Source organism: Leucoraja erinacea, unplaced genomic scaffold (genome assembly GCF_028641065.1).
Source record: "Leucoraja erinacea ecotype New England unplaced genomic scaffold, Leri_hhj_1 Leri_418S, whole genome shotgun sequence".
Classification (NCBI taxonomy): domain Eukaryota; kingdom Metazoa; phylum Chordata; class Chondrichthyes; order Rajiformes; family Rajidae; genus Leucoraja; species Leucoraja erinaceus.
This window is the reverse complement of record NW_026576319.1, coordinates 60,182-75,899: the sequence shown is the minus strand read 5'-3', so window position 1 is coordinate 75,899 and position 15,718 is coordinate 60,182. Positions and strand designations below refer to the sequence as shown.

Here is a 15,718-nt window from a genome sequence, read left to right as displayed (position 1 = left end):
CAACCTCCCCCCATGCACTCTTAGTGGCTCTCCCACAGAGCATCCATTCCTGCCTATTAGGTTCTCATTTTGATGAAGAACACACAGGCATCAAAAGTGGAAAAAGGATTCATTAAAGTTTAAAATGTGAATGACTCTTAAAATATAACAATTTAAATGTTAAAGAAGAGAATTATTAAGTTATTACTTGTTGTGTCTCTTGTTGTGTCTTTTGTTGTATTCTGCTGCTCACTGTCTCTTGATGGCTATTTACTGTTGATAAAAAGGGGCAATTTTAATATAGAGAAATTCAGCGGTCAAATTTTTAGATAGAAAATCTGAGAATTTATCTCAGAAGTCATCATTCAACGAAGTATGCTTTTAATGACAACATTCTTGGTTGATGTTCCATCCTTCAGGAAAACCTTGACATTTCCCTTCATCTTTCCTCGGCTAAGAGCCACATATAGTGATGAATAGAAATTCTGAATCAATGTTATAAGATTGTTCTGAAAAACAAAATGGTTGGCCAGGTAGACTGAAACAAAGGACATAAGATGGCTGCTGACCAGACTTGCTGGAACCGGCTGCAATTAAGGAATACACACTGTCTTGCAATTACTGTGTAGTCATGAATAAAGGATCACAGGCCCAGTCTGACAAGATTGAGGAATACACAACCTCCCCCCCCTAGCCAGGAAGACTGAGGAATGTACTGGTCTGAGAGTATGTGTGGTTCCTCTTTCATCCCCTTATATGTCCATACTTGGTTTCCTGTATTCTTCGTACGTGTCGGTTCTTTGATCAGGGGAATGTGGGAGGTGCTAAACGGTGGCATTAACATATAAAGAGCCTTGCAATTAAGGGCAGGCAGCTTGACTCTTTGCCAGGTTGTAACCTGTGTGGAGACTCCTGCTCAATAAAACGTACGTTTAAAGCAACCCTGGTGCCTGGTCGATTATTGTCAAAACAACCGATGTGAGAGAGAAACGTGAATCAACATTTTGGTGTCAGAAGTGGGATGTCAACCAGCGACTGATCGAGCCGGCGAGTGAATCCACTGGGCGACGGGATCGATGTGAAGGGTGCGCAGCCAAGTGAGTAGATTTAGTTAAATCTCCTCTTGGTCCTTCCTCGTATCCCGGCGTAGCAGGGTAATTCGCTGACTTGCGTCAGTTGGTGGGACGACATCCGAACATTCCGGTTGTGGGCACGGGGATAGGGCCGTCTCGAGGATTATCCTAGTCTGATCGAGCGGATAAAACACCCCGTAGAGGGGGACCGTAGACGGTATATAAGAGGAGTGCACTGTGTATAGGAAGTTAACTAGTTGAAAGAGTTAACAAGTGTTGAGTGTTAACCGAGACCAAGGTACCCCCATATCTCACAGAAAGTCCGCTTTAAAGTGGCCGAGTGAGAGATACGACGGAACCAAGGACTCACGGTTAACCCTGAAATTTTGTTGTGATAAGGGCCGTCTCGAGGATTATCCTAGTCTGATCGAGCGGATAAAACACCCCGTAGATGGGGACCGTAGACGATATATAAGAGGAGTGCACTGTGTATAGGAAGTTAACTAGTATTGAGACGTTAACCGAGACCAAGGTACCCCCATATCTCACAGAAAGTCCACTTCAAAGTGACTGAGTGAGATACGACGGAACCAAGGACTCTAGGTTAACCCTGAAAGAGTTAACAAGTATTGAGTGTTAACCGAGACCAAGGTACCCCCATATCTCACAGAAAGTCCTCTTTAAAGTGGCCGAGTGAGATACGGCGGAACCAAGGACTCACGGTTAACCCTGAAATTTTGTTGTAATATTTGTGTAATAAAGTTAACTAGTATTGAGACGTTAACTGAGACCAAGGTACCCCCATATCTCACAGAAAGTCCACTTCAAAGTGACTGAGTGAGATACGGAGGAACCAAGGGCTCTAGGTTAACCCTGAAAGAGTTAACAAGTATTGAGTGTTAGCCGAGACCAAGGTACCTCCGTATCTCACAGAAAGTCCGCCTTAGACTGGTTGTTAAGAGAGGAAATCCTCCACGCGAAGGTCAGGAATTGAAGTGACCGAGTGAGATACGGTGGAACCAAGGACTCACGGTTAACCCTGAAATATTGTGTGTAATAGTAATAAGTTTAAAAATGGGTAATGGTATGGACACCAGTTGTCACCCAGACCGGCCATTACATCAGCTATGTTTCTTGCATCCAGAAATGGAGGAGACCTTTAGGCGTATGTCGGGAGGACTCATTCATAAACTGGGGAAGGATGAATGGCCTGAAGGGGGTTATGAGTGTGTTATCAAGAGCCCAAAGTGTAATATGGAGAACGGATTAAAAAAAAAATGTAAAAGGGCCATTCAGTTGTGGATCGATCATTGTAACAAAGAAAAGGCATGGTCTTTAACGGCCAGTTGGCAGAGTAATGCCTTGAAACTAGGAATACCCCTGACCGAGGGGGGTCAGGAGAAGTCAGTGACAGTATTAAAACAGGAATGCAGGCATGCTAAGGAAAGTAAGGATCGTCAGGAGAGAGAGAGAGAAAATATGGCCAAGGTAGATAAAGACTTACGTAAGTCGGTGGCTGGCATAGATTTGGGAGGTGACGACGAGGAGGAGGTAGAGGATTATCCTTGGGGAGTCCGTGGAGCACCCCCGTTGAACCAGCCTGCCCCCGTTGCCAGTCCTGTGTATCCTCCTGCCCTCTGCAGTAGCTGTAATCAAATGTGCGGCCCACACGACAGGAGATTCCCCGGTCCAAATCGGTAACAGGTTGGCTGACGATGCGGCTAAGTGTGCTTCACGCGGTAGATTTAAAGTGGTGGGTAGTATGATGAGGCAGGTGAAAAGCCTTTATATGGGCTCGTCTGAATCTGAGAAACCTATGCCAACCATAAATGATGTATTGCTCTTACAGGGGGACGCCTCTGCTAATGTTATAATGGAATGGGAGCAGCTGGGCTGTCGGAAGGCTGACTCTGGATTGTGGCTCACGCCGGCCGGACAGACCTGTATGACAGACCAGTTAGCGACCTGGGTCGTTGATTGCCTACATTTAGCCACTCACTGTGGGGCCACCTTGCTAGTAGACGCTCTCTTACAGGCATGGTGGCATCCTCGACTTAAGGTTTTGGCAGCCCAAACTAGTGCACGGTGCCTCACCTGTGCTACACACAACCCTGGTAAAGGAGTTGTCTGCCAGACGGGTCGTACTCCATTACCTACTGCTCCGTTTGAAACCTTGCAGATGGATTTTATTGATTTGCCTAAGTGTCAGTGTTATAAACATGTACTTGTTATTGTTGATGTGTTTTCTAGGTGGATTGAAGCCTTTCCAACCACTGATTGCACTGCCTCTACGGTGGTGTCTATTTTATTACGGCAGGTTGTTCCTCGTTTCGGGGTTCCAAACACCATCAGTTCGGATAACGGCCCTCACTTCATTGCCGCTATCAATAAAGAATTGTACCGACAGCTGGGCGTAACCCAGCGGCTGCATTGTGCTTATCGCCCACAAGCTGCAGGAATGGTGGAACGCTTGAACCAGACCCTGAAGACCAAGCTTGCCAAGCTGGTGGACCAATCAGGCTCCACCTGGGTTAAAATGTTGCCTGTTGCTTTGTTCCAGATCAGAGTCCTTCCAGCAGGGAAGACAAGGTTGTCTCCTGCAGAGATCATCTATGGCCGACCTCTGCGCAGCCCTTGGACAGACATTATCCCAGCCACAATGACATTGCATCACATGACGGAGGAGATGGTCTCTTACGTCCTTGCCCTTACAAGGGCCCTGCGTGAGATTCATGGGGAGGTCAAGGCCGCTTATGTGGGCGACATAGAATTTCCCGTTAATGGACGGATCACCCCGGGTTCTTATGTGTTGATTAAGAATTGGGTTCGTAAGGACACCCTTTCTCCTCGATGGTTGGGCCCCTTCCAGGTTCTTCTCACCACCCCCACCGCGGTAAAGGTAGAAGGACGATCGGCATGGGTGCATTTGCACCATTGCAAAGTGGTTGGTGACAACAAGCAAAGGGAGGAGGTCGAGGTCAGGGAGGGGGATCCAGTCCACGGGAAGCAGGGCACGAATTAATTTTGCCATGAGATTGCACGTTCTTTTTTTCCCTCCCTTGTCTTCACAGATACGAAATAAATCCCTGAGATGAGGGTCTTCGTGGCATTAATATGTGTGGCGACCACTGCAGGGTTAATCGGTTTCGGCTGGAAATGGACAAAGACTGAATACGGACGGAACAAACGAGGGAAGAGAGGGGAACGAGAAAACTCCAATTTATTCATCCAGGAACACAACGAGCTATTCGGGAAGGGGCAGGTGGTTTGTTATCCACAAATGACATCAGTTACCTCCCTGTTTACCCCATCCCCTGCATGGGGCAGAACTGAACGACTGGTGAAGTGCCAAAAAAAAAAAACGGTCCCTGTTAAACCCGTCAGCATCAACTATGACCGGCTTCTCGCTCCACCGGCCAACTGCTTACCGCTCCCTAAGAACAATAACCACTCCTACGACATTTGCTACAATGGATCTAGGACGGCGTCAAGAGCACCGGCTAGGCCATGTAACTTCACCACCAATAATGACAACAGGCAATATGAAAATTGTTTTAGTAACCAAGGACACGGGTGTATAGTCATAAATGTTAAAAATAACCTCACTTGCGCTCTGCAAGGGCCCGTTCACGGCTCCACATGTAACCTTACCTATAATGGAGTCCAATGTCAGGTGTCTAAGGACTGTATCCCCGTAAATGCTGGATTTCAGCTGTTGTGTGGATGGGCCAACGGGACCCATCTGACAGTAGGATCCCATCACCTGCCAATCCCCAGTTATAGCAATGGGATCAGTGAAGCGTGGAGGGACTGGTCTGGAGGGGGAGAAGTCATTAATACCCGAAGGGGCTGTAATGGATCATTATATACGGAGGAAGGATATTACTTTTTCTTTAATGGGAAAGGAACCAATGTCCTAAAACCCCCTTTCCCCAAGAACGTGGCAGTTGGAGCATTGGTGCCAACCACGGTACCTTGTCCCGAGCAATGGACTAAACCCATGGCTCGGGTTCGTCGAAGGACAGTGTCGGCCGAGTTTTGCGCGCAATGGAGAAATCCAGGGGTTAGGGGAGCTACCCACGGACATGCCATTGGATGGGGATTATTAAGCATGCTAACCATGGGAGGAGTGGGTGGAGGTGAAGCAGCCAAAAACCGAAATTACCTTGTTTGTGGCCTGACAATTCTGGGCAATGCAACAACTGGAGCCTTGGAGGCAGTAAAAACCCAGATGGCCGAAATGAGGATGTTTTCCCTACAAAATAGATATGCGCTCGATTACTTATTGGCTAGAGAAGGGGGGACCTGTACCGTCATAAAAGGGAAATGTATGATGGGGGTTCAAGACCGGACTAGCAACATCACACAACACCAGAAAGAGATTACCACCTTTTTGGATGGAATAAATGAAAACCAGGGATGGGGGAATTGGGGATTAGGGGGAGTATACAACTGGATCATCAGCATTGCCATCTATGCTGCTATAGTAGTTACTTGCTTATTTGTGGGGATTGCTATTGTAAAGTGTATCATAGCCCGATTAATGGTGGCTTTATCGGGTTTGGGGACCACCCCCGAGGAAACTAAAAATTCTGTACGAATGATGATCTTACAGCGTGAGCAGGAGAGACTGTTATCATTCCCCAACGACAGCGAAAACGATGAAGTGAGTGAGGAAGGAGAATTAGGGGACAAAGGTCAGACGGTCCAAGAAGCCTTGGCCAGGGAACTAAAAGGTTACGAGATTCAGCAAATGGGACTTTTAAATGGACTATGAGTGTTGCCATAAGAATGGCAAAAGGGGGGAATGATGAATAGAAATTCTGAATCAATGTTATAAGATTGTTCTGAAAGACAAAATGGTTGGCCAGGTAGACTGAAACAAAGGACATAAGATGGCTGCTGACCAGACTTGCTGGAACCGGCTGCAATTAAGGAATACACACTGTCTTGCAATTACTGTGTAGTCATGAATAAAGGATCACAGGCCCAGTCTGACAAGATTGAGGAATACACAACCTCCCCCCCCTAGCCAGGAAGACTGAGGAATGTACTGGTCTGAGAGTATGTGTGGTTCCTCTTTCATCCCCTTATATGTCCATACTTGGTTTCCTGTATTCTTCGTACGTGTCGGTTCTTTGATCGGGGGAATGTGGGAGGTGCTAAACGGTGGCATTAACATATAAAGAGCCTTGCAATTAAGGGCAGGCAGCTTGACTCTTTGCCAGGTTGTAACCTGTGTGGAGACTCCTGCTCAATAAAACGTACGTTTAAAGCAACCCTGGTGCCTGGTCGATTATTGTCGAAACAACCGCTTCCCCCGCCGGGAGCGGCCGACGGCGGTGGAGGTGTGAATGGGTTCGCAGCGGTGAAGAGAAAATAAATCAACCGGCTAGAGTCGGCGGCGCCCACCTTTCAGATTACGACGGATTCGGCACTCGGTGGTGAAGTTGGATTTGGAGTGTGATTGCTGGTGGGGGGGGAACGGAAGCGTTGTCTGGCTCGGTGGCAGGGCGGTGTGACGAAGCTGCGGTGTCTCCGAGGGAGAGAGGGGGGCGAGTGAAGCCGGCGGAATGGGGTGTACGTTCAGCACCGAGGACAAAGATGCGGTGGAGAGGTCCAAGATGATCGACCGGAATCTGAGGGAGGACGGAGAAAAAGCGGCGAGGGAAGTCAAGCTGCTGCTCTTGGGTGCTGGTGAATCTGGCAAAAGCACCATTGTTAAACAAATGAAGATTATACATGAGGCTGGTTATTCGGAAGAAGAATGCAAACAATATAAAGCTGTTGTCTACAGCAACACAATTCAGTCCATTATTGCCATTATTCGAGCAATGGGAAGGCTGAAGATCGACTTTGGTGATTCTGCAAGAGCTGATGATGCTCGCCAGTTGTTCGTTTTGGCGGGTGGCGCTGAAGAAGGTTTTATGACAGTGGAGCTTGCTGGAGTAATCAAAAGACTCTGGAAGGATAGTGGTGTTCAGGCCTGCTTTAGTAGGTCTAGAGAATATCAACTCAATGATTCTGCTGCATATTATCTGAATGATTTGGACAGGGTGGCACAAGCAAGTTACATTCCAACTCAGCAAGATGTACTGAGGACCAGAGTTAAAACAACGGGCATTGTGGAGACCCATTTCACATTTAAGGACCTGCACTTTAAAATGTTTGATGTGGGAGGTCAGAGGTCTGAGCGCAAAAAGTGGATCCATTGTTTCGAAGGTGTAACTGCCATCATATTTTGTGTGGCACTCAGCGATTATGATCTTGTTCTTGCAGAAGATGAGGAGATGAACCGAATGCACGAGAGCATGAAGCTATTTGATAGCATCTGTAACAACAAATGGTTCACAGACACATCTATCATACTCTTCTTGAATAAGAAAGATCTCTTTGAAGAGAAAATAAAAAGAAGCCCCCTTACAATTTGCTTTCCTGAATATGCAGGATCAAACACCTATGAAGAGGCTGCAGCTTATATACAATGTCAATTTGAGGATTTGAACAAACGAAAGGACACTAAGGAAATCTACACCCACTTCACATGTGCCACAGACACCAAAAATGTGCAATTTGTGTTTGATGCAGTCACTGATGTCATTATAAAGAATAACTTAAAGGACTGTGGTCTGTTTTAAAGCTGTTGAAGGGATTGATTGAAAATAACTATTCAGTCGAACCCACCTGCTTCTGGATTAAAGTAAGGGAAGATGTACCCTTTGGAGGACCAGTACTGTACAATTTGCCAGTTATAACAGCTTTATTTATGTTTGTCTTGAATATTTTCTAAGTAATTAGAATAGTGTACTTTGAGCATTTTGTGTCCCATTTGTTTGTATGCCTGTAACTGTAGCATTGTTTATTGTAAGACTTTTACAGGTTTTTCCCCCCTAAAATCCTCTATTTTAGAATTGCATCTCTAAGAGGAGGAAAATTTGTACTCTTAGCTTGCTTAAGAAGATAAGCAACACATTTCCATTTCTAGCTTTTGTTAATTCTGCATGCCTTGTTAATTGTGCAAGGTATTATGCTTGGCAGAATGTAGCATGAGTGCGTTAAAAGCTAACAGGTTTCTTGTGATCGCCTTATTTGCATTCACTCATTGATTGAGAGCACATTGCTATGTATGCTCCATTTCAGAAAGGTTTTTAATCAGTTCACTGCTGCTTACAGCAGAGTACTAACTGTCATTATTCTACATTGCCTTAAAGGTAATGGTGAAATTTTATACACTTTTAACTGAAACAAAATACGTGTTTTTGTATGTAAGACTTGACATTTGTATATGTATTTCTTGGAAAGCATCGTTTGGCATATGGGAGAGTGAAAAGATCGAACTGATCAAACGATCAGTTAATAAAATTTCAGTGACCTGGGGAGTGTCAATAAAATGTAAGAATATATGCTCCACCAAAAACATCGACTCCATGTTTCAGAATGGGTGACCTTTTACAACGAAACAAAATAAATTGGAGAATTCTGGTGAGTAGTACCAGAAATAAAGGTACTTTTGAGTTTGACCTTGCAGAAGTACATTTTGTCTTTTTTTAAACGGTTTCTCTGAGCATACACTTGAGGTCAAGTTTTAAGTCTGTTTCAGATGCTTCCTGCTGTACAGGATACCAACTTCCCCACTATTTCTGCCCATGGCATTATCATTTTTTGATCAATGTCATTTTTTACTTTAGTTTCTTTCAGGTGGTTAATTTTATGTTAATTAGATGCTAAAGATTTACATCTCGTATCTTTTACTACCGCAAGATGGGACTATGTAAAGTGTATTCATGAAGTCTTGGTAAAAGTTGTCACTTACTGAATTTTGTAGATATTTTTTTTGCTGGTTTTTAGATGTTTTTGTTTAAATTAGTATCACCTGTGTATATGTTTGACCAATTTTAACATTTATTTCTAACGTGTCTGATACAGTTATGTAAAGCAAAGTATAAAGTGCATGCATTTTTTGACTGCGATGCAGGACCATAATCATTATCAATATGATTTTATACTGTTAAAGCTGTTACATAGGTCCTAAAGAATATGCAGATTAAAAGCAGGTACCTAAATAAATAATAATTGTCAATTCTTGGAGCTATTTTGTGCATTTGAGTGGCATAGGCCAAGATTATTGTTAAATGTACTGTCTGTACAGACGAATTTATGTAAAATTTATTTTTAGTTTGTTGACCTACAGATAAGCATTAAATGAGTTGCAAACTTCATTGATTTTTAAATGTAACAAAAAGGCATTTATAAAATAACTAAAACATTAATCCTTGTATGTTGGGTCAACAGACATGCTACATTATCCTTGATTTTCTTTAAAATATACCCTCTTCATTTGTAAGAGGCAATTGGGACTTGGATAGCTAATAGTCAGTAAAGGATTATTTACAATTAGTCCAAATACTTTGTGCCTTGCTGATGAGCAACTTTTTTGTCAACCAGATCTTATTTCATGAAACATTTTCTGACCAATGTTGCTAGTCCGGTCTACCTGTACCGTCATAAAAGGGAAATGTATGATGGGGGTTCAAGACCGGACTAGCAACATCACACAACACCAGAAAGAGATTACCACCTTTTTGGATGGAATAAATGAAAACCAGGGATGGGGGAATTGGGGATTAGGGGGAGTATACAACTGGATCATCAGCATTGCCATCTATGCTGCTATAGTAGTTACTTGCTTATTTGTGGGGATTGCTATTGTAAAGTGTATCATAGCCCGATTAATGGTGGCTTTATCGGGTTTGGGGACCACCCCCGAGGAAACTAAAAATTCTGTACGAATGATGATCTTACAGCGTGAGCAGGAGAGACTGTTATCATTCCCCAACGACAGCGAAAACGATGAAGTGAGTGAGGAAGGAGAATTAGGGGACAAAGGTCAGACGGTCCAAGAAGCCTTGGCCAGGGAACTAAAAGGTTACGAGATTCAGCAAATGGGACTTTTAAATGGACTATGAGTGTTGCCATAAGAATGGCAAAAGGGGGGAATGATGAATAGAAATTCTGAATCAATGTTATAAGATTGTTCTGAAAGACAAAATGGTTGGCCAGGTAGACTGAAACAAAGGACATAAGATGGCTGCTGACCAGACTTGCTGGAACCGGCTGCAATTAAGGAATACACACTGTCTTGCAATTACTGTGTAGTCATGAATAAAGGATCACAGGCCCAGTCTGACAAGATTGAGGAATACACAACCTCCCCCCCCTAGCCAGGAAGACTGAGGAATGTACTGGTCTGAGAGTATGTGTGGTTCCTCTTTCATCCCCTTATATGTCCATACTTGGTTTCCTGTATTCTTCGTACGTGTCGGTTCTTTGATCGGGGGAATGTGGGAGGTGCTAAACGGTGGCATTAACATATAAAGAGCCTTGCAATTAAGGGCAGGCAGCTTGACTCTTTGCCAGGTTGTAACCTGTGTGGAGACTCCTGCTCAATAAAACGTACGTTTAAAGCAACCCTGGTGCCTGGTCGATTATTGTCGAAACAACCGCTTCCCCCGCCGGGAGCGGCCGACGGCGGTGGAGGTGTGAATGGGTTCGCAGCGGTGAAGAGAAAATAAATCAACCGGCTAGAGTCGGCGGCGCCCACCTTTCAGATTACGACGGATTCGGCACTCGGTGGTGAAGTTGGATTTGGAGTGTGATTGCTGGTGGGGGGGGAACGGAAGCGTTGTCTGGCTCGGTGGCAGGGCGGTGTGACGAAGCTGCGGTGTCTCCGAGGGAGAGAGGGGGGCGAGTGAAGCCGGCGGAATGGGGTGTACGCTCAGCACCGAGGACAAAGATGCGGTGGAGAGGTCCAAGATGATCGACCGGAATCTGAGGGAGGACGGAGAAAAAGCGGCGAGGGAAGTCAAGCTGCTGCTCTTGGGTGCTGGTGAATCTGGCAAAAGCACCATTGTTAAACAAATGAAGATTATACATGAGGCTGGTTATTCGGAAGAAGAATGCAAACAATATAAAGCTGTTGTCTACAGCAACACAATTCAGTCCATTATTGCCATTATTCGAGCAATGGGAAGGCTGAAGATCGACTTTGGTGATTCTGCAAGAGCTGATGATGCTCGCCAGTTGTTCGTTTTGGCGGGTGGCGCTGAAGAAGGTTTTATGACAGTGGAGCTTGCTGGAGTAATCAAAAGACTCTGGAAGGATAGTGGTGTTCAGGCCTGCTTTAGTAGGTCTAGAGAATATCAACTCAATGATTCTGCTGCATATTATCTGAATGATTTGGACAGGGTGGCACAAGCAAGTTACATTCCAACTCAGCAAGATGTACTGAGGACCAGAGTTAAAACAACGGGCATTGTGGAGACCCATTTCACATTTAAGGACCTGCACTTTAAAAATGTTTGATGTGGGAGGTCAGAGGTCTGAGCGCAAAAAGTGGATCCATTGTTTCGAAGGTGTAACTGCCATCATATTTTGTGTGGCACTCAGCGATTATGATCTTGTTCTTGCAGAAGATGAGGAGATGAACCGAATGCACGAGAGCATGAAGCTATTTGATAGCATCTGTAACAACAAATGGTTCACAGACACATCTATCATACTCTTCTTGAATAAGAAAGATCTCTTTGAAGAGAAAATAAAAAGAAGCCCCCTTACAATTTGCTTTCCTGAATATGCAGGATCAAACACCTATGAAGAGGCTGCAGCTTATATACAATGTCAATTTGAGGATTTGAACAAACGAAAGGACACTAAGGAAATCTACACCCACTTCACATGTGCCACAGACACCAAAAATGTGCAATTTGTGTTTGATGCAGTCACTGATGTCATTATAAAGAATAACTTAAAGGACTGTGGTCTGTTTTAAAGCTGTTGAAGGGATTGATTGAAAATAACTATTCAGTCGAACCCACCTGCTTCTGGATTAAAGTAAGGGAAGATGTACCCTTTGGAGGACCAGTACTGTACAATTTGCCAGTTATAACAGCTTTATTTATGTTTGTCTTGAATATTTTCTAAGTAATTAGAATAGTGTACTTTGAGCATTTTGTGTCCCATTTGTTTGTATGCCTGTAACTGTAGCATTGTTTATTGTAAGACTTTTACAGGTTTTTCCCCCCTAAAATCCTCTATTTTAGAATTGCATCTCTAAGAGGAGGAAAATTTGTACTCTTAGCTTGCTTAAGAAGATAAGCAACACATTTCCATTTCTAGCTTTTGTTAATTCTGCATGCCTTGTTAATTGTGCAAGGTATTATGCTTGGCAGAATGTAGCATGAGTGCGTTAAAAGCTAACAGGTTTCTTGTGATCGCCTTATTTGCATTCACTCATTGATTGAGAGCACATTGCTATGTATGCTCCATTTCAGAAAGGTTTTTAATCAGTTCACTGCTGCTTACAGCAGAGTACTAACTGTCATTATTCTACATTGCCTTAAAGGTAATGGTGAAATTTTATACACTTTTAACTGAAACAAAATACGTGTTTTTGTATGTAAGACTTGACATTTGTATATGTATTTCTTGGAAAGCATCGTTTGGCATATGGGAGAGTGAAAAGATCGAACTGATCAAACGATCAGTTAATAAAATTTCAGTGACCTGGGGAGTGTCAATAAAATGTAAGAATATATGCTCCACCAAAAACATCGACTCCATGTTTCAGAATGGGTGACCTTTTACAACGAAACAAAATAAATTGGAGAATTCTGGTGAGTAGTACCAGAAATAAAGGTACTTTTGAGTTTGACCTTGCAGAAGTACATTTTGTCTTTTTTTAAACGGTTTCTCTGAGCATACACTTGAGGTCAAGTTTTAAGTCTGTTTCAGATGCTTCCTGCTGTACAGGATACCAACTTCCCCACTATTTCTGCCCATGGCATTATCATTTTTTGATCAATGTCATTTTTTACTTTAGTTTCTTTCAGGTGGTTAATTTTATGTTAATTAGATGCTAAAGATTTACATCTCGTATCTTTTACTACCGCAAGATGGGACTATGTAAAGTGTATTCATGAAGTCTTGGTAAAAGTTGTCACTTACTGAATTTTGTAGATATTTTTTTTGCTGGTTTTTAGATGTTTTTGTTTAAATTAGTATCACCTGTGTATATGTTTGACCAATTTTAACATTTATTTCTAACGTGTCTGATACAGTTATGTAAAGCAAAGTATAAAGTGCATGCATTTTTTGACTGCGATGCAGGACCATAATCATTATCAATATGATTTTATACTGTTAAAGCTGTTACATAGGTCCTAAAGAATATGCAGATTAAAAGCAGGTACCTAAATAAATAATAATTGTCAATTCTTGGAGCTATTTTGTGCATTTGAGTGGCATAGGCCAAGATTATTGTTAAATGTACTGTCTGTACAGACGAATTTATGTAAAATTTATTTTTAGTTTGTTGACCTACAGATAAGCATTAAATGAGTTGCAAACTTCATTGATTTTTAAATGTAACAAAAAGGCATTTATAAAATAACTAAAACATTAATCCTTGTATGTTGGGTCAACAGACATGCTACATTATCCTTGATTTTCTTTAAAATATACCCTCTTCATTTGTAAGAGGCAATTGGGACTTGGATAGCTAATAGTCAGTAAAGGATTATTTACAATTAGTCCAAATACTTTGTGCCTTGCTGATGAGCAACTTTTTTGTCAACCAGATCTTATTTCATGAAACATTTTCTGACCAATGTTGCTAGTCCGGTCTACCTGTACCGTCATAAAAGGGAAATGTATGATGGGGGTTCAAGACCGGACTAGCAACATCACACAACACCAGAAAGAGATTACCACCTTTTTGGATGGAATAAATGAAAACCAGGGATGGGGGAATTGGGGATTAGGGGGAGTATACAACTGGATCATCAGCATTGCCATCTATGCTGCTATAGTAGTTACTTGCTTATTTGTGGGGATTGCTATTGTAAAGTGTATCATAGCCCGATTAATGGTGGCTTTATCGGGTTTGGGGACCACCCCCGAGGAAACTAAAAATTCTGTACGAATGATGATCTTACAGCGTGAGCAGGAGAGACTGTTATCATTCCCCAATGACAGCGAAAACGATGAAGTGAGTGAGGAAGGAGAATTAGGGGACAAAGGTCAGACGGTCCAAGAAGCCTTGGCCAGGGAACTAAAAGGTTACGAGATTCAGCAAATGGGACTTTTAAATGGACTATGAGTGTTGCCATAAGAATGGCAAAAGGGGGGAATGATGAATAGAAATTCTGAATCAATGTTATAAGATTGTTCTGAAAGACAAAATGGTTGGCCAGGTAGACTGAAACAAAGGACATAAGATGGCTGCTGACCAGACTTGCTGGAACCGGCTGCAATTAAGGAATACACACTGTCTTGCAATTACTGTGTAGTCATGAATAAAGGATCACAGGCCCAGTCTGACAAGATTGAGGAATACACAACCTCCCCCCCCCTAGCCAGGAAGACTGAGGAATGTACTGGTCTGAGAATATGTGTGGTTCCTCTTTCATCCCCTTATATGTCCATACTTGGTTTCCTATATTCTTCGTACGTGTCGGTTCTTTGATCGGGGGAATGTGGGAGGTGCTAAACGGTGGCATTAACATATAAAGAGCCTTGCAATTAAGGGCAGGCAGCTTGACTCTTTGCCAGGTTGTAACCTGTGTGGAGACTCCTGCTCAATAAAACGTACGTTTAAAGCAACCCTGGTGCCTGGTCGATTATTGTCGAAACAACCGATGTGAGAGAGAAACGTGAATCAACAATAGTTTCCATGCTTAAATCACCAGTTACCCTAATATGTGTCATGGGAGCCAGACTCGGGCGCAGTGGCAGTAGATGCGTTTTCTCTACATTGGGGAGGGATATTTTTGTATACATTTCCCCCATTTTGCCTCATTGGCCGATGCTTGGCAAAAATCAAGCAAGTCAATGCCACAGGACTTCTGGTGACGCCATGACAGTGAAGGCTGTGTAAATGACCTGCTCCCCGGGAGGCCCTCCTCAAACCAGCCATAAGAAAGAAAAATACTGTGATTTACGAGGAGAAAGGAGTGTTAATTGCTGTCTGAACATGATAGGTCGACATAAAGCATCCGAGCGTGGAGGAAAAGGAAAGAATGAAGGTCAGAAGCTGACAGACTGCCCGCAAGAAGACGCCGAGTCTGATAAGGAAACCTCGTCAATTCTCTCCGAGTTGAGAGAATTGAGAAAAGAACATAGAGAAGCCTCAGAAGATACAAAACAGAGATTAACGAGTGGAGGATAAAATGAAGGATTTAACAGCCCAAATGGAAAAGCTGGAAGGAAAATGGAAGGAAATGGAGGTCAGAGTAAGTTCAACAGAAGATAAGGAAATGAGACACAAGAGAGTGATTAACTACCTGTTACAGAGAGAAGCTTAGTTAGCAGAGAAATGCCTGGACCTGGAAAATCGAGCGAGGCGTAAAAATGTGCGGATATATGGAGTCACAGAGGGAAAGGAAAAAAGGACATGCTCCAGTTTGTAAATGAACTGTTGGGGAATTCCCTAGAACTCCCAGAAGATTTAATTATCAATATCGAGAGAGCACATAGGTCCCTCGCAGCTAGACCGAGTGCAGAGCTAGCCCCACCAAGATCTATAATAGTCAGATTTTTAGATTATTATACGAAAGATCTCGTGTTGCAACAGGCTTGGAAGCAGTGAAAGATAATATATGATGGGGACA

General features: G+C 43.2%; 2 protein-coding genes and 1 pseudogene across 3 annotated transcripts; all 3 read left to right on the top strand.

Annotated features, from left to right (window-relative positions):
• Positions 1-491: 491 nt before the first annotated feature.
• On the top strand, positions 492-6,342 carry LOC129693757 (protein NYNRIN-like). 2 transcript variants are annotated; one of them, XM_055630526.1, is made up of 2 exons: positions 492-3,741; positions 4,124-6,342. In XM_055630526.1, the coding sequence occupies exon 2, from the start codon at positions 4,144-4,146 to the stop codon at positions 5,827-5,829; it is 1,686 nt and encodes a 561-aa protein (XP_055486501.1). In that variant the 5' UTR covers positions 492-3,741; positions 4,124-4,143; the 3' UTR covers positions 5,830-6,342. The 2 variants fall into 2 exon arrangements, with proteins under 2 accessions (XP_055486501.1, XP_055486503.1); XM_055630528.1 differs by having other exon boundaries at positions 496-3,741; positions 4,124-5,773.
• Positions 6,343-6,446: 104 nt separating this feature from the next.
• LOC129693758 (guanine nucleotide-binding protein G(i) subunit alpha-1-like) lies at positions 6,447-9,962 on the top strand. Its single transcript, XM_055630529.1, has one exon. It carries the CDS (start codon positions 6,626-6,628, stop codon positions 7,688-7,690), a length of 1,065 nt encoding a protein of 354 aa, XP_055486504.1. The 5' UTR covers positions 6,447-6,625; the 3' UTR covers positions 7,691-9,962.
• A 600-nt stretch (positions 9,963-10,562) lies between these two features.
• On the top strand, positions 10,563-13,322 carry LOC129693759 (guanine nucleotide-binding protein G(i) subunit alpha-1-like; annotated as a pseudogene).
• The last annotated feature ends 2,396 nt before the right edge of the window (positions 13,323-15,718 follow it).